The sequence below is a fragment of the Pagrus pagrus genome (genome assembly GCF_965226575.1).
Source record: "Pagrus pagrus genome assembly, chromosome: 4".
Lineage (NCBI taxonomy): Eukaryota > Metazoa > Chordata > Actinopteri > Spariformes > Sparidae > Pagrus > Pagrus pagrus.
Window position 1 is genome coordinate 628,933 of NC_140188.1, and position 22,460 is coordinate 651,392.

General features: G+C 39.4%; 5 protein-coding genes across 5 annotated transcripts; 4 read left to right on the top strand and 1 right to left on the bottom strand.

Moving 5' to 3' along the window:
• Positions 1-116: 116 nt before the first annotated feature.
• On the bottom strand, positions 117-1,046 carry LOC311255703 (olfactory receptor 10A6-like; the record flags this gene model as incomplete). Its single annotated transcript, XM_084350352.1, has 1 exon — positions 117-1,046. One exon carries the CDS (start codon positions 1,044-1,046, stop codon positions 117-119), a length of 930 nt encoding a protein of 309 aa, XP_084206478.1.
• Positions 1,047-3,766: 2,720 nt separating this feature from the next.
• Positions 3,767-4,693, top strand: LOC311255911 (olfactory receptor 11A1-like; the record flags this gene model as incomplete). The annotated part of the gene is made up of 1 exon (XM_084350598.1): positions 3,767-4,693. One exon carries the CDS (start codon positions 3,767-3,769, stop codon positions 4,691-4,693), a length of 927 nt encoding a protein of 308 aa, XP_084206724.1.
• Positions 4,694-7,921: 3,228 nt separating this feature from the next.
• On the top strand, positions 7,922-8,839 carry LOC311255705 (olfactory receptor 11A1-like; the record flags this gene model as incomplete). Its single annotated transcript, XM_084350354.1, has 1 exon — positions 7,922-8,839. The coding sequence occupies one exon, from the start codon at positions 7,922-7,924 to the stop codon at positions 8,837-8,839; it is 918 nt and encodes a 305-aa protein (XP_084206480.1).
• Positions 8,840-11,591: 2,752 nt separating this feature from the next.
• Positions 11,592-12,521, top strand: LOC311255706 (olfactory receptor 4B13-like; the record flags this gene model as incomplete). The annotated part of the gene is made up of 1 exon (XM_084350355.1): positions 11,592-12,521. The coding sequence occupies one exon, from the start codon at positions 11,592-11,594 to the stop codon at positions 12,519-12,521; it is 930 nt and encodes a 309-aa protein (XP_084206481.1).
• A 6,369-nt stretch (positions 12,522-18,890) lies between these two features.
• LOC311255707 (olfactory receptor 11A1-like) lies at positions 18,891-19,817 on the top strand (the record flags this gene model as incomplete). The annotated part of the gene is made up of 1 exon (XM_084350356.1): positions 18,891-19,817. The coding sequence occupies one exon, from the start codon at positions 18,891-18,893 to the stop codon at positions 19,815-19,817; it is 927 nt and encodes a 308-aa protein (XP_084206482.1).
• Positions 19,818-22,460: the final 2,643 nt, after the last annotated feature.

Consider the following 22,460-nt stretch of genomic DNA (forward strand, 5'->3'; position numbering starts at 1 on the left):
GTCAAAATGGCTGGAAAAGCTAATGTTATTGTCAAATTATAAAACAGTACAGTGATCTACATTAGACAAAGGTCTAACTGAAGTAACGCAAACGAGAAAACCTCTTGGATGACATATTAATAGTCTGCTTTTGATAACAGACTTTTACATGTGAGACGGATTTTGGACATTTTCAGGCCGTACATTACAGGGTTAAAAAGTGGCTGGCATGTAAGAAAATATAATGATAGAAAAATTCTCAACATATTGGGTAGAGTGTTCATATCAAACCTGCTCTGTAATATTTCAAAGCTTGCCCCAAAAGAGAAGTTGAGCAGAGAAGCCAGGTGAGGTGTGCAGGTACTGACGGCTTTCTGTCTCGTCTGTTTAGAGCCGGAGAAACAAACTTTAAGGATCCTCATGTACGTGTAGAGAATTAAAAGCAAAGCACCAAGGATTGTGCCAAAAGTGGCAATGAGTCCATAAATGTTGATTAAACTGGTGTCAGAGCAGGCCAACTTAACAACAGAGTGGGTAGCACAGTAAACTTTGTTGATGATGTTCCCACACAGCTGTAAAGAGGCACTCAAAGATGTTGTCACAGAAACAGCAAAAACAGCAGGCAGCCATGTTGCAGCAATAAGCATGGCAATTTTTCCAGATGTCATACGTGTGTTATATTGTAGAGGATAACAGATGGCAAGATATCTGTCATAAGACATGACGGCTAAGTTTAAATATTCAACACCCCCATAAGAGTGTACACAAAATATCTGCAGGAAACAAAGAGAAGCAGAAACAGTGTGAATGTCAGAGAGAATCTGAGTCAGAAGGAACGGAAACAACCCTGAACTACCATACAGTTCATTTACAAACAGACTGCACAGGAACATGTACATAGGTTCATGTAAGCTCCTGTTCATACAGATAACCACAATGAGCAGCAGGTTGGAACAAATGATTAAAATGTATAGAGACAAAATAATCATGAAATATAAGTATTTAAACAGCCCGGTGTCAAAATAGGCAGCAAGTGTGAAATATGAAACCTGTGTTGAGTTCATCATGATCCTCACTTTGGCTCATCAGAATTCTAACAAGCACACCAAAGTTAATTATGTTTCCTTTGGTGACAGATTTTTAGACATTTCATCAACTTAAACATCAAGCACACACGAACATATGTCAATGAAGTAACACTGAATAGATTAATTGTCATGGGAACAGTTTCAACAAACACCCCTATATGTACCATTTCTTTTTAAAAGTCAATTAAAATCTTTAAGTTTAACTTACTAATAAAACATCCATGATTTTGTCTGTGCTTGAGTTGTCACTTGTTGTCCTGCTGTAGTCGCACTGCTAGTATCTCCTAACGCAGCGGAAAGTTTGCTGACTTCTTTTCAAGACACCCACAGCAACAGTGTGACGTCATAAAAGGTCTCACTGATTGATTCTCATGTTTAACTAATATCAGACAAAAAGAAAACTTAGTTGAACAGCTGCTGTTTGCAATTTAAGACAGTTAAGGAGGAATATGAATAAAGACAAAGGAATGGTTTTCATCATTATTGAATTATCTTCCTGTCTTCAACTCTGTTGTCCTTCATCTGTACCTGCTGATCTTGTTTAGCACACATTGCCAAGGAGTAGGGTACACTCTGGATCCAGTTTGTCAAAGGCAGCACTTTACACTATCATTCACAAATATGAGCAGTTGAGTGAGTTCATACTGAAGCAAAAGCAAAATCTTGTCATTCCCAAATAAGCGTCATTAACAAAGGTTGGAAACATTCGACTTTCAAAGAAAAATGAAATAACTGTTGTCCATGGTTGGCTCTAATGGAGTCCCTGTTCCTGAGGTCAGAAGGGAGTGGCTGAAACTAGCGGACGGGATCCTGGCAGACATAGTCAGCCTGATCGTGGACAGGTTGTGACGGTCCATCTGCTGTAACCCCATTATTGTTCAAACCTCATGTGCCAGATAGTTTGTTACACAGAACCATCTGGGAGGTCATCCTTAGAAACTGTTTGGAAAAGGGAAGGTACTTTCATAAAAATATTTGGCAGGTGAATGGAGGAACCATCTGTCCATCATGGTGTATCATGTCATCAGTAAGAGAGCGCCACCTGCTGAGCCAGTTGATAAATTAAACTTTGGTGCTCTTCTTTCAGTGACCTGATGCTACAGCAGCTACGCTAACCTCTCTCCCTTCTCTCGCTTGTTGCACCTAAATCACACCTGTAGCTGCCAGTAGTTACTCAAAGGATGCTGATTTGAATGACCAATGCCTGTTCAGCCGCAAGCGCATAGCTTTAGGCCTGGCAAGGTGGATTTGCAAGATAACATGATTGCGTGAATCCAACTGCCTAGGAAGGTAATAATTGTTCCACAGGTCTTAACAATTTTCCTTAGCTTGTTTTTGTGAATTGTTGTGTTTTGATATCTGCAAACAATGCATAAGAAAGAACAGTCTCTGTAAATAACTTATAAAACAGAGCAAGAACGGTGACGTTGCATGTGCAAAGCGTTTTTTCCTCCAGTACTGCAGCAGCTTCATGCCAGTAGTTAAAATGTTTTGGTTTTTGTCTGTTTTAAATGTATATTATTGTATTGTATATATTTAATTGTCTATCGTCATTTCCGACTTTGTTGTGCTGTAAAACCTCAAGTCTGCAGAGGGTGTTTTATTTTGAAAATTGACTGGATGATTTATGGCCTTCCAGTGTCTTACTTCCTGCCTAGCTCGATCTGCCTCATGCAGCTTGGCACTTCTGTCTACTTCCATCAAAAATGGACTAGGCACATATTCTTCTTGAATCAGGGTGGAGAGCCGTCCCAGGCCTTTATGTGGATGTAGAAGGATTTGTGCTTAGCATGGTAACTTCAGGATTAACCATGGGGTTTTCAGTTCTACGACTTCTTAGCGGGGTACACTGTTTGCCAGTTGTCCTTCCTGAATTTGGCAGCTGCAACTGTGTGGTTTTAGTCTGGATTATGTATTTAATTTGTTCTTCTGTTTTTCTAATAGTTTGCTGTTCTTTATAAAATATTCTGCTCTGCTGCCAGCAGACTTGTCCATGTTTGTGATGTCAGATACTACACACCTCCCCTTTCATGTGAACGCGCTCATGGCTAGATGTTGACAACTGGGGTCAACTTATCAAGTTGATAACCAGCTTTGTGTGAGTGCTTTGTGTGATGGCGATTGTTCGGGTTAGTGAAACCAGATAACAGAAACATATCCTGAGTATGTTGAACATACTTTGTAGTACAGGCCCCTGGTCCAGACCCAGACGATGTCTTATTCGGACCTGAACCTGTAACTGATACAGTTCTAATTTAACCTGCACAGCCTTGATAAAGAGATGGTAAACAAGAATCAGTCTGTAAGCAGAAAACACAAAGAATCAGTCCCTATTTGTTGACATTTATAGACTGATTCATCTTTTCCAAAGTGCAACAATAGTTAAAGTTTCATCATTGTATCATGGGCACTGATTGACATCAGACTGTTGTGGATGTCCACCCACTGACTGGTTTAAGAGAAGCAGAAGCAGACGTTCAGCTCAGTAAGGAAGCCCTCTGTGAGGGTCACACAGTGTCATAAATGCTGTTCTGTACCATGTAATCCAAGATTTATGATTTTATATTATATTGAATTGACACTGTTTTTCTGTTTATGCTAAAGATTTAACTTTAAATTATTTATTTTAACTTAAAAAAAATAATTCAATCCATGCCAAAGTGCAAAATAGTATTTTGTTGTAAACCAAAAGGAGGATCATGATGAACTCTACACAGGCTTCATATTTCACACTCAGTGCCTACACTGACATCGGGCTTTTAAGATACTTATATTTCATTATCATTATGTTTATGTATTGTTCAATAGTTTGTTCCAACCTGCTGCTCATTGTGGTTATCTGTATGAACAGGAGCTTACATGAACCTATGTACATGTTCCTGTGCAGTCTGTTTGTAAATGAACTGTTTGGTAGTTCAGGGTTGTTTCCGTTCCTTCTGACTCAGATTCTCTCTGACATTCACACTGTTTCTGCTTCTCTTTGTTTCTTGCAGATTTATTGTTTGTACTGTTATGGAAATACAGAGTATTTGACTTTAGCTATCATGTCTTATGACAGATATCTTGCTATTTGTTATCCTCTGCAATATAACTCACGTATGACATCTAAAAAGGCTTTCACCCTCATTGTTCTAGCATGGTCATATACCTTTCTTGAGGTTGGTGTGATGGTAGCTCTAAGCGCTCCTTTACAGCTGTGTGGGAACATCATTAACAAAGTGTTCTGTGCCAACTACTCCATCGTCAAACTGGCCTGCACTGACACAACAGTAAATAACATTTATGGATTGCTTTACATGTTCACCATGATACTTGGTATTATAATTTCAATTCTTTACACTTACACAAAGATTCTTAGAGTTTGTTCTTCTGGCTCTAAACAGATGAGACAGAAGGCTCTCAGTACCTGCTCACCTCACCTCGCCTCACTGCTCAACTTTTCTTTTGGTTGTTTCTTTGAAATTGTGCAGGGCAGGTTTAATATGAAACATGTGCCTTATATGTTGCGCATATTTTTGTCATTATACTGGCTGACATGTCAACCGCTCTTCAACCCTGTAGTTTATGGACTGACTTTGACCAAAATCCGTATAATGTGTAAAAGTCTTGTCTTTGGTAAAATGTAAGTTAGGGTAATATCAAGAATAATGGTGTCTATTAGGAATGTAACAATACCAAAAACTCACCGTTCAATATAATTGCGACATATACTCCCCGGTACGACATTTATCACAAAATTTAAAAAAAGAAAAGAAAAAGATCACCTGAACAATGTCCTTTAATAGTTAATATGATGTGCACAACATTTATTTTTAATCTACAATCCGTTTTACTTTTACTTTAGTAATAGTAGCACACGCTGATGAAGATCTTTTGCAGTAGAGTGCAGACTCTCAGTCAGTGAACCTAAAACATTAAAACTCTCATAAAAGTGTGATGTGACTCGACCACTCTGACCTCCTCATCATGTGATTAAGCATTTGGTACTTTTGACTTTGTAAAGACCTCCTGCTCTTTCTTTCCTGTGTTTGTTATGTGAGGGATTTGTTCTCTGGATGCTGCTGCTGGTCTGAGTCTGGGAGCACTCTCTCAATGAACACTTTATTTCCCATCACATCTAACTGCCACAAGTGGTCACTGAGTCTCTGACTGCATTGTAATGGACTCTGAATTGTACACTGTACTCAGATTTCAGCTGAGAATAATAAAGTTATTAGTTTGACATATATGGAGTCAATGTATTTTCTACTCCGATGATACTCAGCTATATGTGCCTGTAAAAGCAGGTGATCATTCCCAAATTACTAATTAAGAGGCCTGCTTGGAAAAACTAGATGTGACATAATTTCCTGCTCCTAAATTCAGGTAAAACTGAGCTGTTAGTCACTGGACCCGCTCCAAATAGACACTAGATTGATCAAGTTACAGTAATTCTCTAAAACGACGTGATTTGTCAAACTGTCAAGAATCTTGTTGCATTTGGTCCTTCCCTCTCCTTTGATCATAGCGTAAGGAAATCACCAAGATGCCCTTTCCCACCAACGTTGCATAGCTAAAATAAAGTATTTTATGTCCTATGATGCGGAGATCCTAATTCACACCTTTGTTTCTTCCAGACTTGATTTAAAGATCCAATAGAGACACTATGGTCTATCACATAATAATGGAAAAACTGTCTTAGGTTGGGGGCTCACAAATGTGAAAACATACACTAATGAAAGACTCATAGAATTACTTTAAAACACAATTTCATGAATTAATAGGAGCAGGTGTGCAAAGCTGCATACAAAGTAGTGTATATTTGTTTAAAATGGATATTGCAAGTTGTCTTTCTGAGCAGAGGTGCTCTGGAACATCTGCCTGATGGGAGTAGCTTGTAGGGGGTGTGAATGGTCTGGTGGAGTGGCAGCAGACTCGAATGGTCTGAGAGTTGGACTTGCACGTTGCTGGTAAGTTCCACTGTGTGTAATGTTTTGTTTTTAGAATTTAATTAAAACTGTAAAATCACCATATTACAACAATTTAAGCTTCGCTTCATCGGCTCCCTATCCGTGTCAGCTCAAGGTGCTTCTAAATACAAATGTCTGTAGTCCTTAATCCTTACATCCCATCCTGAGCTGTGTCCAGGAGATAAACAGAAGTCAGCAGGCTGCATGCACCCTTCCTCTGTAATAACCTCCCTGTTGGCATTAATAAGTAGTTCCTGGTACCAGCGCAATGTAGACAAGGTTCACTACATGGTGATGAGTTGCATCATGAGGAAGGGGAGGGTTCTGGCCAGACCGTATAAATCCAAATAAATACTGAGGGTTAATTCAGAACATCTGGCTGAGGCCTCTGTTTACTTCAGTGATCTTCACGATCTTCAGTGACCACCTTTGAAGGAATCCAAGTGGGCTATGCTCAGAGCCTCCATTGCAGGCGTGGCTTCTCAAAGTTGTGACCAGAAGGTCTATGGTCCCTCTTGTAGCAGCAACTAAGAAAAGCAACTGCTGGACAGCAGCAGTGAAAGAAGTTGGAGTCCTGTGCGACTTGGTTGTCCCAAGGAACTCTTGAACCAGTATTCGGAGGCTGCAGCCTTTATGGTCTAAAAAAAAAAGAGCAATGCAGATTTTGTCTGAGTTGTTGCACAATGTTTACTTTGGCCAAGATATTAGAGACGTTGTGGAAGTTCATCTATCCAGTGGGACAGTGCTTGAGGATCATGGGCTACAGGCGCCATTGCTATTGAGGTCATTTTGTCCTTGTATAACTGGACAGAGCTGTGACCACACTCCTGGCAAGAAAAGGGTGTTCTCATTGGGCCATTGGTTCAAAGATGCCTTGTCACCAGTTCTGTTTGTGATTCATATGGATATAACTATTAGAGGATAGCGCCTTTGTGTTGGCATTTTACTTTGTGTATTTTGATGATAATTAGAGGCTTGAAATTAAAAAACATTTTGTGTCCCAATGTGAGAGATTGGAGCTTGAACATTTATGAGAAATTCACAAAGCAATCAAAAACTACAGATTCCTTATGCTTCAGGACAATTGACTCCTTTCCACCCCATTACAATTAAGCAAAATAAAATAGTGTGAACGATTGTGTACAGCTCTCACAGCAGTGGGTTATGGCTCTAATCTCATGCAAAGCATAAACGTCTTCAAATAAAAGGTCTGCCACACAAACTAAAAGTGATGTCGACAGCATGCAAAACAGTCAAGTCAATACACAGAATCTGAAAGACTTTCTCTGGCTACTGTACAAAAAAAGGATAATGTCATGGTCTGCCAGTACGAGAGTAAGGTTCGGTTCTGAGAGTCACTTCAACCAAACCTGGATGAGACAGGAATAGATCTTCCTTTTAGTTTAAGTGTTGGTTTAAACTGACATAACTTTTTCTAGAATTGATAACAGTAAGCAGTCTGAAATACTTCTTGAAAAATGAGATAACTAGATAATTTGATAAATCAATAACAAGCAGTCATATTGATCAGGAGGTCAGACTGTTCCTGTGGGTGTTTCCCGACTTAGAAAGGTTAAAAAGAAACAGAGACAGAGTTTCAGCTCAGTTAGGAGGGACTCACACTGTGGCTACAACAGAACAGGAGATGCATGGGAGGATGTATGCAGTGTCATTAACTGTGTTGCTTGTATACCACCTCTAGTAGTTGTTAGTAGACTGACTACTGTTATGTGCTGTTGCAGCTGATTTAACATAAGCAAAACATATTCAAACCTGCAAATCCACCAAATGGAATTATACACACTTGGCATCTCTAGAAGGGAACTCCACTAGTAATGTTGGTTTGATCAACATTTGGCTGAAACACAAGACTTAATGTCAGAATAACTCGTGGACCTGCAAATCATGTTAAACACTACAACATATTTCACCCTTGCTGCCTACTTTGACACTGCAGATTTTAAATACTTATATTTCATGATTGTTTTGTCTCTATATATTTTAATCATTTGTTCCAACCTGCTGCTCATTGTGGTTATCTGTATGAACAGGAGCTTACATGAACCTATGTACATGTTCCTGTGCAGTCTGTTTGTAAATGAACTGTTTGGTAGTTCAGGGTTGTTTCCGCTCCTTCTGCTTCAGATTCTCTCTGACATTCACACTGTTTCTGCTTCATTTTGTTACCTGCAGATTTTCTGTGTGTACACATATGCAAGTATAGAGTTTAGTAATTTAGCCGTCATGTCTTATGACAGATATCTCGCTATCTGCTGTCCTCTACAGTATAACACATGTATGACATCAAACAAGATTGCCATTCTTATTGCTCTCACATGGTTATATCCATTTCTTGCTATTTTTATTTTGATATCTTTAAGTGCCTCTTTACAGCTGTGTGGGAACACCATTAACAAAGTGTACTGTGACAACTACTCCATTGTCAAACTGGCCTGCTCTAACACAACAGTAAATAACATCTATGGAATAGTTTACACTTTGACATTCATTATTATTGTTCTTGCAATATTTTACACATATATAAAGATTCTTATAGTTTGTTTCTCCAGCTCCAAACAGACGAGACAGAAAGCCGTCAGTACCTGCACACCTCACCTCGCTTCTCTGCTCAACTTCTCTTGTGGGTGTTTCTTTGAAATAGTACAAAACAGGTTTAATATAAAACATGTACCTCATATGTTACGCATCTTTTTATCATTATACTGGCTGACATGTCAACCGCTCTTCAATCCTGTACTGTATGGACTGAATATAACCAAAATTCGCATTACATGTAAAAATATTGTGTTTGGTAAAATGTAACTTTTTACAATCTGCCTGGATCGCTTTAACTTCTAACACTTCATATTTACTTAATACTATAGTATTTGTATTTTATTTATCAAACATTATCAGTTATTTTTTGCAGAGAGTAATTGTCCTTCTGGTCCAGCTGTCTAAAGATGACACCTTTTGCATTGCAGGTCTGTCCAGAATGATCCCACATCTGTTGCTCTTGTTGAGGTTTTAACTATTTCCTTTTAACAGCTTTTGTAGAGTTTTTCTTATCTGAATCGAGTGTTTAAGGATAGAGGGTGTCATATGTGTCACAGCGTGTAAAGACCATGAGAGAAATTAATGATTTGTGTGTAAGCTACAAATGAGTAAATTCTAAAACAAATCCTCGGCTTCTAAAATTACTAAAATATCTGAAAAAAAAGGATGCTGTGACAAGTAGACACAGCAGCATCAACAGTAAGGCTGTCTGTATGTGTTTATTTATTGAAAAATATGTAAAGAAATGATATAAATCCCTTAAATAAATTCTGACCACTAATGCTGTGTAAGAATCCTGTTTAAAGGCCTGTAAGTTGGCAAAGTCTATAAACTTAAACTCAAAAGACGGACTGTTGTATTTAATGTTATTTTGCACACAGCTATCTGTGCTATATGAGCTATCGTTTTTTGTTATTGTGCTCTGCATCTGAAGCATCTAAAGATCAGACAATGAAGAACTTATTCTACCTTGTTGGCTGGGTCAGCTCAAAGATAGATTAGATTAGAACAATGATCGGAACAAATGGTTATTTAACGGTATGTGTATATGTTTAATTGAGCGCACTTCAGCATATTGCTTAAGTGAACAGTGGAGAGTGGTGGACCAGGGAGGATTTAATAAAAGCAACATGAGGAATCACAGAAGAAGTGTAAACTTGTAGGGTTAGTGCTATGTTGGCAAACTGGACAATCTAGTGAGGAGCGGCTGAGGAACCAGGCTTGATGTACTGAAGGGTTGATGAGATGATGAAGTGCAGGTAAGCTGCTTGGAACAGGTGTGTCAGCTGAACAGCAATTAGGGAGCTGAAAGGAGAGCAGCGCCACGCCCACAACACAGACACAGACATACAAACAAAGAGAAACAGATGGGGGAATACAAGCGACACCAGGGCGGTGAAGAAATACCAGAAACACATGGATTACCCCCCCATGAAGGAAGCCAAACTTTAAGACCTGGTTGGTATTCTGGTGCCGGGGTCTGGTGCCAGGCATCAATATGTTGGTTGTGGTCCGCAGAGTGAAGCAGAGCAGAGCGATTGTCACTCTAAATCTCATGGCAACTGCAAAGGTACATTTGGACTGAGGCAACCTCAAGTTCATCCCCCAGTGATGACTGATCCCAAAGAGGCCCCAAAACAGGACAATCACTGGTGGTGGTGGTCAGGGAGATAAGAAAATGTTGTAACAAAAGTCTTGGTAACTGTCTCTGTTGGCCAGCAGTAGTCCGTCTGTTGAGGAGTGACAGAGTGCGGTTCACTTCTGGATGGCAAGCAAAGCAGAGACCATGCTGGAGAACCGGAGAACAAGCTGAGTCAGAAACAAAAAGACAATTAGGTGAACCATTACCTGGGTCCGTTTGTTTATGTTGAGCCTCTCTTGCAACAGAATCCATCTCTCAGGAAACTTCTGCACACACAGAAGGGAGGATGGTGTCCTGGCGGGAGGGAGACTTCTCATGTACACAGGCAAGAGAGCATCAGGTTTAGCATTTCTTGAACGAGGACTGTCGGTGAGACTGAAGTTACCTACCAAAAACACAGCCCACCAGCTTGACTGGAGTTCAGCCATTTGGGTCTAGAATGGAGCACTGACACGGTACTGCCCCAACACCAGTGTGAGAAACATCCACCTCAACCATAAACTAATGAGAGGAATCTGGTTGTGTGAGGATGGGGACGGAGGTGAAGGCACTTTCTAACACTGAAAAAAAAGCAATTCAGCGGTCCAGGAAACGGAGTGGAGGACGAAGTGAGCTTGGTGAGGGGCACAGCAACTCAGCTGGAGTTCCTCATGAAATGCTGATTAAAGCTGGATCAAGTGAAACCCAATATCATTGTAGTTGTTTATGTGTGGTGGGTTTTGGCTACTCAGCCACTGGATCTGATTTAAACTGGATGATCATCTCCAACACAATCATGTCTCCCATGTCCACCAGGTCCTCCAAAGGCTTTGGAGAAAAAAATCTGCTTGAAGGCTCAGAAGTACAAATTTCACACCAGTACTGTTTCCTGGGCAACACAAACGCATATGGATTGAGAACATTTCCCAAAGCTTGAAAAACATCAGGAAATGACTGTTTAATACATTCCCTTCAGAAAAAGAGTAATTCAATCTGCTCATGCACTCTTTCGTAAATCCTAGCACCATAATTAAGCGCTTCTTGGCATTCAGGACAGAGTTGTTGGCCTCAAGGTGACCCCTGTGCTATTAGCTGACCTGAATGTCCCATCCTGTAAAAGGGCCTTGAGGTGCCCAACAGAGACCCAGACTCCACTTCTGTGTGAGAAGTTGTTGTGACTGCTGCTGTGGGTGTATCCTGTTTAGTAATGTTTGAAAAGAAGCAGAAGCAGAGTTTCAGCTCAGTTAGAGAGAGTCACCGGTTGACAACCTGAAGCTTACCTGTCACGTTTGTTTTTACAATTTACAATTGTTTAACAATTTTTCTTCCCGATCAAAAAGGAAATACTCATTTCAAATGGTTCATGCTGTAAGTGTAAATGTTCTGTGAACCAACAGGATGATGATGATAAACTCAACAAAATTATCATATTTCACTCTGAGTGCCTACTTTGACGCTGGGCTTTTGGAGCACTTGTCTTTCATGATTATTCTGTCATTATATATTTTAACTGTTTGTGCTAATATTTTGCTCATTGTGGTTATCTGTATGAACAGGAGCTTACATGAGCCCATGTACATGTTCCTGTGCAGTCTGTTTGTAAATGAACTGTATGGTAGTTCAGGGTTGTTTCCACTCCTTCTGGTTCAGATTCTCTCTGACATTCACACTGTTTCTGTTCCTTTTTGCTTCCTGCAGATTTTCTGTGTGTACACATATGCAAATGTGGAGTTTTGTAATTTAGCAGTCATGTCTTATGACAGATATCTTGCTATTTGTTGCCCTCTACAGTACAACATGCATATGAATCACAACAAGACAGCCATACTTATCACTCTAACATGGTTGTACCCTTTTCTTGCAATCACTGTTTTGATATCTTTAAGTGCCTCTTTACAGCTGTGTGGAAATGTCATTAACAAAGTGTACTGTGACAACTACTCTGTTGTCAAACTAGCATGTTTTGACACCACAGTCAATAATGTCTATGGAATAGCATACACAATTGCAACAATTTGTGTTGTAATTTTAATTTTTTACACATATATAAGAATTCTTAGAGTTTGTTTCTCCGGCTCTAAACAGACGAGACAGAAAGCCGTCATTACCTGCACACCTCACCTCGCTTCTCTGCTCAACTTCTCTTGTGGGTGTTTCTTTGAAATGGTACAGAGCAGGTTTAATATGAAGCATGTACCTCATATCTTGCGCATCTTTTTATCATTGTACTGGCTGACATGTCAACCGCTCTTCAATCCTGTACTGTATGGACTGAACTTGACCAAAATTCGCATCATGTGTAAAAATCTTGTTTTTGGTCAAAAGTGAGCTCATGATGTTTAAAATCTCATATTTCCTTTAATTCTGTAGTATGAGAAAAGCTGAATGAAAATATATGTTTTGGCAGTCTGTGGCAAGTATTGACAACATTGTTAAAAACAAGTAAAAAGTAGAATACATAAAAAACAATATATATATATATATATATATATAAAAGAAAGGTGTTTGTGCTGAATAGTCTTTAAATCGCTAAGATTCACTTTAATGGTTCTAATGGTGACTTTTTTGATGTTCAAAGACCATTGAGCTATTGAGAACGAGAGAACAATTCCAATCCTGATTATTGAAATTTTGCTTAGTTACTCAGTTTATAAGTGGTAAAACAAGTGTGGTGTCTTTCTCAGAACTTCATACATGTAGATTAAGGCCCTGTGATGAAACTGGTCAATAAAGTGCAGACTCTTCCAGTGACTAAATGTAGCAATGTTCTACCTTTTTAAAATCCTCATCTTCAGAAATGAGTTTAATTCAAAGAGCGTTTGGTGACTTTATTCATAATCAGAATCATTTCATAAAATTTGACTTTTTTTGATCCCTCACTGGGGAAATTCACTTGTTGCAGCCGGAAGCAAAGGGGAGAAAAGTGATAAATAAAAAGGAAACAAAATAAAGGAAGACAACAATAGAATAATTGAAAAATAAAATAAAATAATGACTATAAACCCTCTTTTTGCCTTTCATATGTACAGATATGACAAAGCATAACGGACATCTTAATAAGTCAGGGAGTAAAAAGTGAAGCAAAGTGAAGTCAAGAGAACATATTCAGGAGACAGAGTTAACCACGAGTAGAGTGAAGTTTTGTAAATTAAAATTAAGTGAAGTTAATTGAAGAAAAGTGAGCATTTTTAGGATTCCTGGGGTTGAATCAATGCAAAGTGTAGTAATATCATCGATGGAAAGTGATTTATAGAAAAGAAAAAATGAATGAAGGAATGTGAAATGAACTGAAGTGACATAAAGTAAACTTACTAACACGGGTTAGGAGTCAGACTCCAAACTGGACCCCAAACTGGGGTCTAAAGTGAAATTAAGTAAATTGATGTGAACATTTTTAGAAGTCCTGCAGTTCAAGTAAAGTGAAGTGACCTAATTGCCTCTCCAAGGACAGACAGACATGCCAAAAGTGTCGCATGCACAGAAAAGAACAACAAAATCACAATTTACAAATTACGTTGACAGAATATCTGATACAATTTATGTAATATATGTAAAGCATGTGGATCCAGGAGGACAACTGAGCAGGACGAGGCATCGCTAAGTGGTGCCCGAGCCACACGGCCTCCACTCCACCGTGGTGACCTGGACGAGGGCAGACAAGGTAATTAGCAATAAAAAAGAAAACAAAATGAAGAGGCATCAAATTTTACAGTAGTACAGATATAAGGAGATAGTAAAACAGAGGAGAGCGATGGTCCATTGACCCCAGGGTATGACGATGCAGATCGGTCAATATGTGAGGTGGTGGAAGCCAGGAGAGGAACTGTTCTCAGGGGCCCGTGGTCCATCAGAAGGGAGCCTGAATGAAAAGGGAGGAGGAGGAGGAGGAGAAAGAGGAAGAGGAAGCTATAAAGAGAGGACAGTGAGAGAGCGACACAGCTCGCAGCTTGAGGAGACAGAAAACAAAAAAAAAAGTTACCAACCCACTGAAGAAGCTAGCAATTGAAGTCAAGGACTAATTCAAGGTAAAGTCAAAGAAGTAAGTTTCGAGTTTAGATTTAAAGGCTTCAGTAGAGCCAGATTGTCTGATGTCAGCTGGGAGGTTACTCCAGAGGAAGGGGGCATGATAGGAAAAAGCCCTGCAGCCAGCTGACTTCTTCTTAACCCTGGGAACCATCAGGAGCCCTGAAGTCTGAGAGTGTAATGCATGAGTTGGAATATATATTATAATAAGATCAGACATGTACGATGGGGCAAGGCCTTGTACAGTTTCAGTGTTTCCCACAGAATCAGACTTTAATTGTGGCGGTGGCTGGGGTGCCAGAAAGCATGCGCACTCGAGACTTCCGCCGACCAAGTCGCCCATCTTCCGGTTTAGCGCCGAGCTAAATTGGAAGGGGATAAAACGTAATCAGGCGGCTCTTCTAGACTCTCCAAATGTTATCGGACCGAATTGCCTAAAAGGGTAGAATCACATGTAACACTTAGATTCATGACAGTTGAACACAGAAATAACATAGTTGTCAAGAGTTACGGTCACCTGATCACAGTAGTGTCTCTGTCGAGCGGGGGCAATGACCCAGCATCTCAGTTTTATCTGAATTCAGGAGCAGGAAGTTTTCTGACATCCGTTTCTTCTCCGCATACAAGCAGGTCTCTAATTTTGTGATTTGAGATTCATCATCAGCTTTTATGGGCACATACAGCAAATATCATCCGCATAGAAGTGGAAATGGAAATTCATAACGCCGAATAATTTGGCTAAGAGGTGACCTATATAAAGAGAAGAGAAAAGGGCCAAGAACAGAGGCCTGGGGATCTCCATACTTCACATCAGTAAATATTGAAGTAGTATTACTATAAGAACACATTGTGTAGCCACAGGTGCCAAATTGACTTTCAAGTCGTTCTGACAGTATGCCATGATCTGTGGTCTCAAATGCAGCGCTGAGATCCAGTAACAGAAGCACTGAGGTAGAGTCCATAGTAAGTAGAAGTCATTTGCCACTTTAGTAAGTACAGTTTCAGGGGAATGACAGGCTCTGAAAGCTAATTGAAAAGGTTCAAGAAGATTATTATTAAGGAGGTAGCCAGAAAGTTGCTGAGACACAGCTCTTTCTAAGACTTTAGAGAAGTAGGGAAGGTTGGATAGTGTTCTATAATTATTTAGAGTCTTGACTCTGGGTCAAGATGTGGTTTCTTACGTAGAGGCTTAACCACAGCAGTCTTAAAACCAGTGATGGGCAAATTACTTTGAAAAAGTAACTAATTACATTTACAAATTACTTCTTAAAAAAGTAATTGAGTTAGTAACTCAATTACTCTATTATAAAAGTAACTAATTACTAGGAAAAGTAATTTTTGCGTTACTAAAACAAAGTAATATGTCAAAGAATTCGGCTTTTTAGAAGCATGTTTCACACGCCAGTTTCATAGAGTAGAGTGTTTATATTTCCACTTGCTAAACGCCGACTTTCCCACTTTATCCTCCTCTTCTGTACTCGCCATTTCTTCTCTGTCTATCACTTTGGTTTTACCGGTCGAAAGTTGTGTGTGTGCGCCGCACAGAAGCTACGTCGGTTTGTGTGTAAAATAAACTCCTACAAGGATTCGTCAATGATGTCACGCAGCTATACATCGTCAAGTCAGTTACTTCCTTGTTCCATATCCGCAAAACATGACCTGTCTTATCCTTGGTATTTATCGAAACCGTGTTGTACTAGTGTGCTCTCTACTCTGCAGCCCGCTTATGAAGTGAGGAGGAGGAAAGGAAGAAAAGAAAAAACAATAGCCTAGAACTCATGCTGGCTGCAGGCTTTTTTTTTTTTTACCATGATCGCGCTGGGGCCCCGATTTTAGTAACGGCAACACAAGTCATGTTAGTAACGGAAACGGCGTTAGTAACGCTGGATAAAGTAATTAATTAGATTACAAATTACAGAGGAATGTAACGGCGTTACGTAATCGCGTTTATTCTAACGGCGTTAGTCTCAACACTGCTTAAAACTAGTAGGGACAGCACCGGTCGTGAGTGATACATTTGTAGGTCCAAGTGCTGGCCGAAGATCCTTAAACAGTTTTGCTGGTAGGTCTGAGATTGAGACCAGTTTAGACAATGTCTCAAGAGAGATACTTTCAAAATACTAAGAGCTGAGACTTAATGGGAATCAGCATAAGGATGTTTCATAATCAACTTTGCAGAGGAAGCCAGAGATGGAGAGATCATTTTGAACCTAATCTCATCAATTTTATTACAAAAGACATCTAAGAAAGTAGATTAGTAGTAGTAGTAGTAGTAGTAGTATGGGGTAGCTTGTAGCAACTGCCTCTGTACCCCATACTCTCGCAGTATCCCCCCACAGTGCTTCCCTGTGGAAACGGTTGTAGTCCTTCTCCAAGTCCACAAAAACACACAAAGCCTGGATGGGCAAACTCCCATGACTCCCAGCACCAAGCCTGCATGGGTCAATGTTGGTCTACTGTTCAAAGACCAGGACAGAATCCTGATTATTCATCTTGAAATTGAAGTTCAATAAAAAGGTGGAGCCTCTTCTCCAGCACTCTGGAGTAAACTTTCCCACAAAGGCTGACCAGTGTGATACCCCAATAATTGGGGAATACCAATTCAGTCCACCTTTGTGAAAATGGGAGCCACCACCCCAGTCTGCCACTCCAGAGGTACTGTCCCCAAACTTTATGCAACACTATGGAGGCGTGGTGTGTTAACCAATACAGCCCAACAATGTCCAGATTCTTGAGCAAATTCAGGGCAAATCTCATCCGCCTTGGCATCTTGCTGCCAAGGGGCTTCTCGGCTACCTCAGCGATATTGATAATGGAGCCTTCTGCAGAGGACAAGTGGATCAAATTTGGGAGTTCCTCAAAGTGCTCCTTCCACCGCCTACAACATCCTCAGTCTGGGTCAGCAGTTCTCCTCCCCGGCTGAACACAGCCTGGGCTAAGCATTATTTATGGATTTCAAAATGGACTCTAAACTAAAATCAGTTCCCCAGAATTCTCCAGTCTTCACAGGTGCTAGGCTGCCCAGAGACCCAGTTTTGAGCTACTATTGGTCAGGATGAATGACCCCCCACAGACCAGGAAGTCAAAACTCCAGCTCCTTCTTTTGTTCTCTCTCTTCTCCCCCTGGGGGGATTTGCTCTAACTTCACAAGCAAGAGGAACAAAAGCAATTAAGCACAGACGTGCGACCCCTGCAGAGGAAAAGAGCGACCAGTTTCCTCCAACATCCTTTTCTCAGCAGACTCTGCACAGCAAGGACAGCACTGTTCAACATTGGGAATACAGCGGTCTGCTGCTTGGCTCATCAGCTAAGGAACCACCAGCACCTTTTCCTCAAAGACTAGTTACATTAACTGGGCCTAGATAGCACACAGCACAGCATGGCATGGCCAAGCATAGGACTGTTAAACCTTGGTTGATGTAATGCACATGTGCTAAATCTATTTGGTTTGTTAATTGTTCGAGTGTTAATGTGATCTCTGTGTAGTCAGGTCATTGGTAGTTGGCTCCAAAACCCAGTTAAGTTGGTGTTAGTAAAGTTATGCTTCACACAGACTCAAAGTCTTTGAATACAACTAACCTGGCATCATGTCACACACACACACTCCTTCAGCCTGGACCATGTCACACCTACAAGTGATATCGGCGAGCACATGGTGTGAGCACCACCATTGTTTCTTTGTTTTCTCCTATCAAAGAAACATGTTTTGATCTGCCATCTTGGAGTCGACCACTCGTTGGCCATGTTGTAGTCTCCTTTCGTCGGCCATTTTGTTTGTAGTTTTTTTTTGTCCATGCCATGCAGCATGACATTTTATGAGAGGGAATTATTGAATTGGCTATCTTTTCCCTTCTTCAAGGGTGGAGCTCCCACGGCGATCTGATGTAAATTAGATCTTATTATTTATCAAAATTAATAATTATCCCTGATAATCATTAGTTGTTATTGATAGCCAAACTTAACCCAAATTCCCTAATAATATTGGGTAAACCACACCAGTGAAAAATATGACATTGGTGAGGCAGAGATTACACATAAAGAATCACTAAAATAATTATATTTTTTAGTTTAAAAATTCACAACTCAAAAAGTATTTAGAATACAACCCCGTGAATTTAATCAAGGTTATTACATTTTTTTTCAAGAAATTTCATGAAAAGTTCTGAATTATTTGGAACAATCCATGCTGATATGTTATAAGTAGGTAATAACTTATTAGTAATAAGTAATAATTCTTACTTTTAACTAAGTGTACGTGTTTTTTCAGACATCAGTTATGTGTCCTTTGTTGATGAAGTCACTGCTGATGTGCTCATCATCTGACTTGTAGAGTTTAAAAGAAGCAGAAGCAGCGTTTACGCTCAGTTCAGGAGGAGTCTAAGCAACACAGCATGTTCACAAAATGTAAACTGTGTTCTTTAACATTATATTGACTTTAAAGTATGCAATTGTAATTTTAGATAATCTATCTTGGTTTTGTAAGAACTGTTTTTTGTTTTGTTTTTTACTGTTCACAGACTGAATACTGCTTGTTTGTCAATGAGGTGAGTTCAATATTAGCAATTTTGACATTTAAACGATTTTAAATTTCTACACATCTACTTAAAAATGAAACATTGCAAAATGTTCACCCTGTGCAAACCAATTGTTGTGTTGTGAACCAAAAAGACAATCATGATGAACTCTTCAAAGGTTTCATATTTCACCTTCGGTGCCTACTTTGATATTGGCCTTTTCAAATACTTATTTTTCTCAATTTTTATGTGTTTTTATATTTTAATCATTTTTGTCAACCTGCTGCTCATTGTGGTTATCTGTATGAACAGGAGCTTACATGAACCTATGTACATGTTCCTGTGCAGTCTGTTTGTAAATGAACTGTATGGTAGTTCAGGGTTGTTTCCGTTCCTTCTGACTCAGATTCTCTCTGACATTCACACTGTTTCTGCTTCATTTTGTTACCTGCAGATATTCGTTTTGTATACATATGTCAATGTACAGTTTTATAATTTAGCAGTCATGTCTTATGACAGATATCTTGCTATCTGTTATCCTCTACAATATAACACACGTATGACATCTAACAAGGTTGCCGTGCTTATTGCTCTGACATGGTTTTTCCCTCTTCTTGCAATTATTGTCATGATATCACTGAATGCCTCTTTACAGCTTTGTGACAACATTATTGATGGAGTGTACTGTAACAACTACTCTGTTGTAAAATTGGCATGCTACGACACTACAGTCAATAATTTGTATGGATTAATTTACACATTCATAGTCTTATTTGGTCTTACAGTACTAATCCTTTACACTTATATAAAGATTTTTAAAGTGTGTTTATGTGGTTCTAAACAGACGAGACAGAAAGCCGTCAGCACCTGCACACCTCACCTCGCTTCTCTGCTCAACTTCTCTTGTGGGTGTTTCCTTGAAATAGCACAGAGCAGGTTAAACATGAGCAGTGCACCCATTATATTGCGCTTGTTTTTATCTTTATACTTTATCATTTGCCAACCACTCTACAACCCTTTACTATATGGAGTGAATTTGACAAAAATCCACATCATATGTAAAAGTATTTTGTTTGGGAAAATGTAATGTAATCACATGTAGTTTTTTCTGTCAGCTTCAGTGACATAAAAATATTCTAAAATAACTATGAGGTTTGGTTTGGCATGTTGGTTATGGGTTATAAATGTAAGAATTCTAAGCCTTAAAAATAAATATCTAAACAAAGGTTTGTTTGAAGGTTTGAATTGTCCAATTGTCAAATGTGTCATTTGTTAGATAATTAATCAGAATCAGAACGACAATAAAGGCATTCTGATTAATGTCTCATATATTGTTGTGTATGTAGTCGTATGTAGTACACCTCTTAATGTGTTACAACAGCAATAGTACAAGTTCTGCCCCCCTATAAATACCATATCACTAAACCTTTCTATTTTTACAAGTTATAAAAAGTATAAAGTTGCTATTTTAACAGTAGTCAGAGCAGCAATACACTGTGATGAAAGTCCTGTACTGAAACACAGTTTAAATCAATCTCTACATTGTGCATCGTGTGCATGGAGATCAGAAAAAGTCACAAAGACATCAAACTCCAGCAACAACATGTTTATCAAAACAAGTTGGTCTGATGATAAAGTTGTTTAATAAAACAGCTCGTCGACCTTTTAACAATGTCATCATAAAAGAAATGGTGTAGGTTACAGTCCTCTTCTTAGTGTGTGGTGTGTGTGTGTGTGTGTGTGTGTGTGTGTGTGTGTGTGTGTGTGTTGCTGGTAACTTAAAACTGAACAGCTGAAAATTAAAATGCAACTACGCAGTGATGACAGCTTGAAATGCAGTCACTGAACCTTTAATAATTTCAGGTTCTCCTCACACAGGAGTATAGTCACATAAAAGCATGGTTTACTGAACAGTACTTTTCTGCTGTCATATGTAAAATGCAAGTCCTCATTCATCCCAACAGAATTTTAAAATGTGCCTTAAGGTATCTATACATGAATCACCAAAACAAAATCACAATATTTGGGATGATTATTTGTGTTATATGGTTGTATAACTATATATTGTAGGCCGTATCTCGATTGTCATAAGGCAACACTACACTACAGGATGAGACCCTGACAGAATTGCCACTGTGTTGAAGATTTCGGCCGAGAGGGTAGACACTGTAAAACTCAACAACACGTTGATAGTCATTCATGCTTTTCTATAAAATAAAGTTTTAAGGAGCGATTTAAAATGTGCAAATGAGCTAACCTGTCTGATCTCAATAGGCAGTATTGTGTATAGTATAGTGCTATAACAGTAAGTCCTTTGGTCACAAGTCAGGATTAAGGAACTACCAGCAAGGATGAATACAGAAAACTAAAGGAATGCCCAAACACATATGAGGTCAATACACCCATGAATTTGGAGAAAGGCCATTTAACATTTTAAAAGTGATCAGTGGAATTTTAAAATCAATACAGAAGATCAAGATTAGTTTTATTCGGTAACAATTGAATAATTGCATTTTTAAAAAACAAATGAGGAACACTGTCGGAAGTGTGAGTAGCTTCACTTAGAGAGAAGTACAGAGTAGTGATCACATGATGCAGCTACAATTCAACATTCAGTTCAGTTCAGATGTGATCAAGTCTGAAAATACGGTCACAATATCCCTTCTGTTCCTGAGTTATGGCATTGAATAAGGGCCAAGTAAGTGTTTTTGCAGAACTTTATGATGTCACAGTGGAGTTGACCTTCGACCTTTTGGATATACATTTTCATTTTATTCAGTCAGACATTCATGTGAAATTTTGTCATGATTAACGTATCAATCCTTTGGTTACGGCCAAAAATGTGTTTTGTGAGGTCACAGTCACTGTAACCATTGACCATCACATTTTCAGTTCTTCCTTAAGTTCAAGTGGACATTTGTGCCAACTTTTCAGAAAGATTTCCTCCAGGAGGAGATGTGTCTGCCCATCTGAACTGTCTGGTGTCTGTTTTTGATGAAGTCTGATATCCTGAAGACTGAGTGGAGGGCAGTGGATATGGCATCCTCTGAAAGCATACTGGTGAGGGTCCAGGCTGGATTGGACCAGGCAATGATAACATCAACTAGCTGATTGGCACCGGTTTTCAGTACATGGCTATGGTTGTTATCAGGTCGGGCAGCTTTACTCAATGTCACTCTCCCATCCACTGTGGATACTGACAGTAGCTGCTCCTCTAAAGCTGGAGCAGACCTTACAGCTGACGCTTTGTTGTACGGATCAATGCGACCATAAAATGAGTTCAGCTCATCTGGTAACATGACCTCACACATGACGGAGGTTCTGGTTCTGTAATGTTTTGGATCGCCTGCCACAAATCTCTAGTATTGTTGATGTTAAGGTCTCTCACCAGTCTCTGCTTTGCCTGCTTCTTCTCCTTAACACCAGCTCTCAGTCTTGCTCTAAAGCAGCTTTTTCGGCTCTTGATAGATTCAGTAAACACAATAATCATCCAGAATGGTGTTGGTGAGATCTCATGTGGTATTATATTTGAGTCTGAGATGATAATTAATTGACCATTCATAGCAACTGGTAACACAGATTTGGCAGAAATAGTTCTGTTCTTTGTGGGAGCTCCCAAAGAATCTGCGCTGCAACAGGGACGTGTTGCAGAACTAATCCCCCCTCGAAGGTGCAGTAAAGGATTCTGGAGAAAGTGAGTTGATAGTTTGATACTCATTTGGCGAAAATG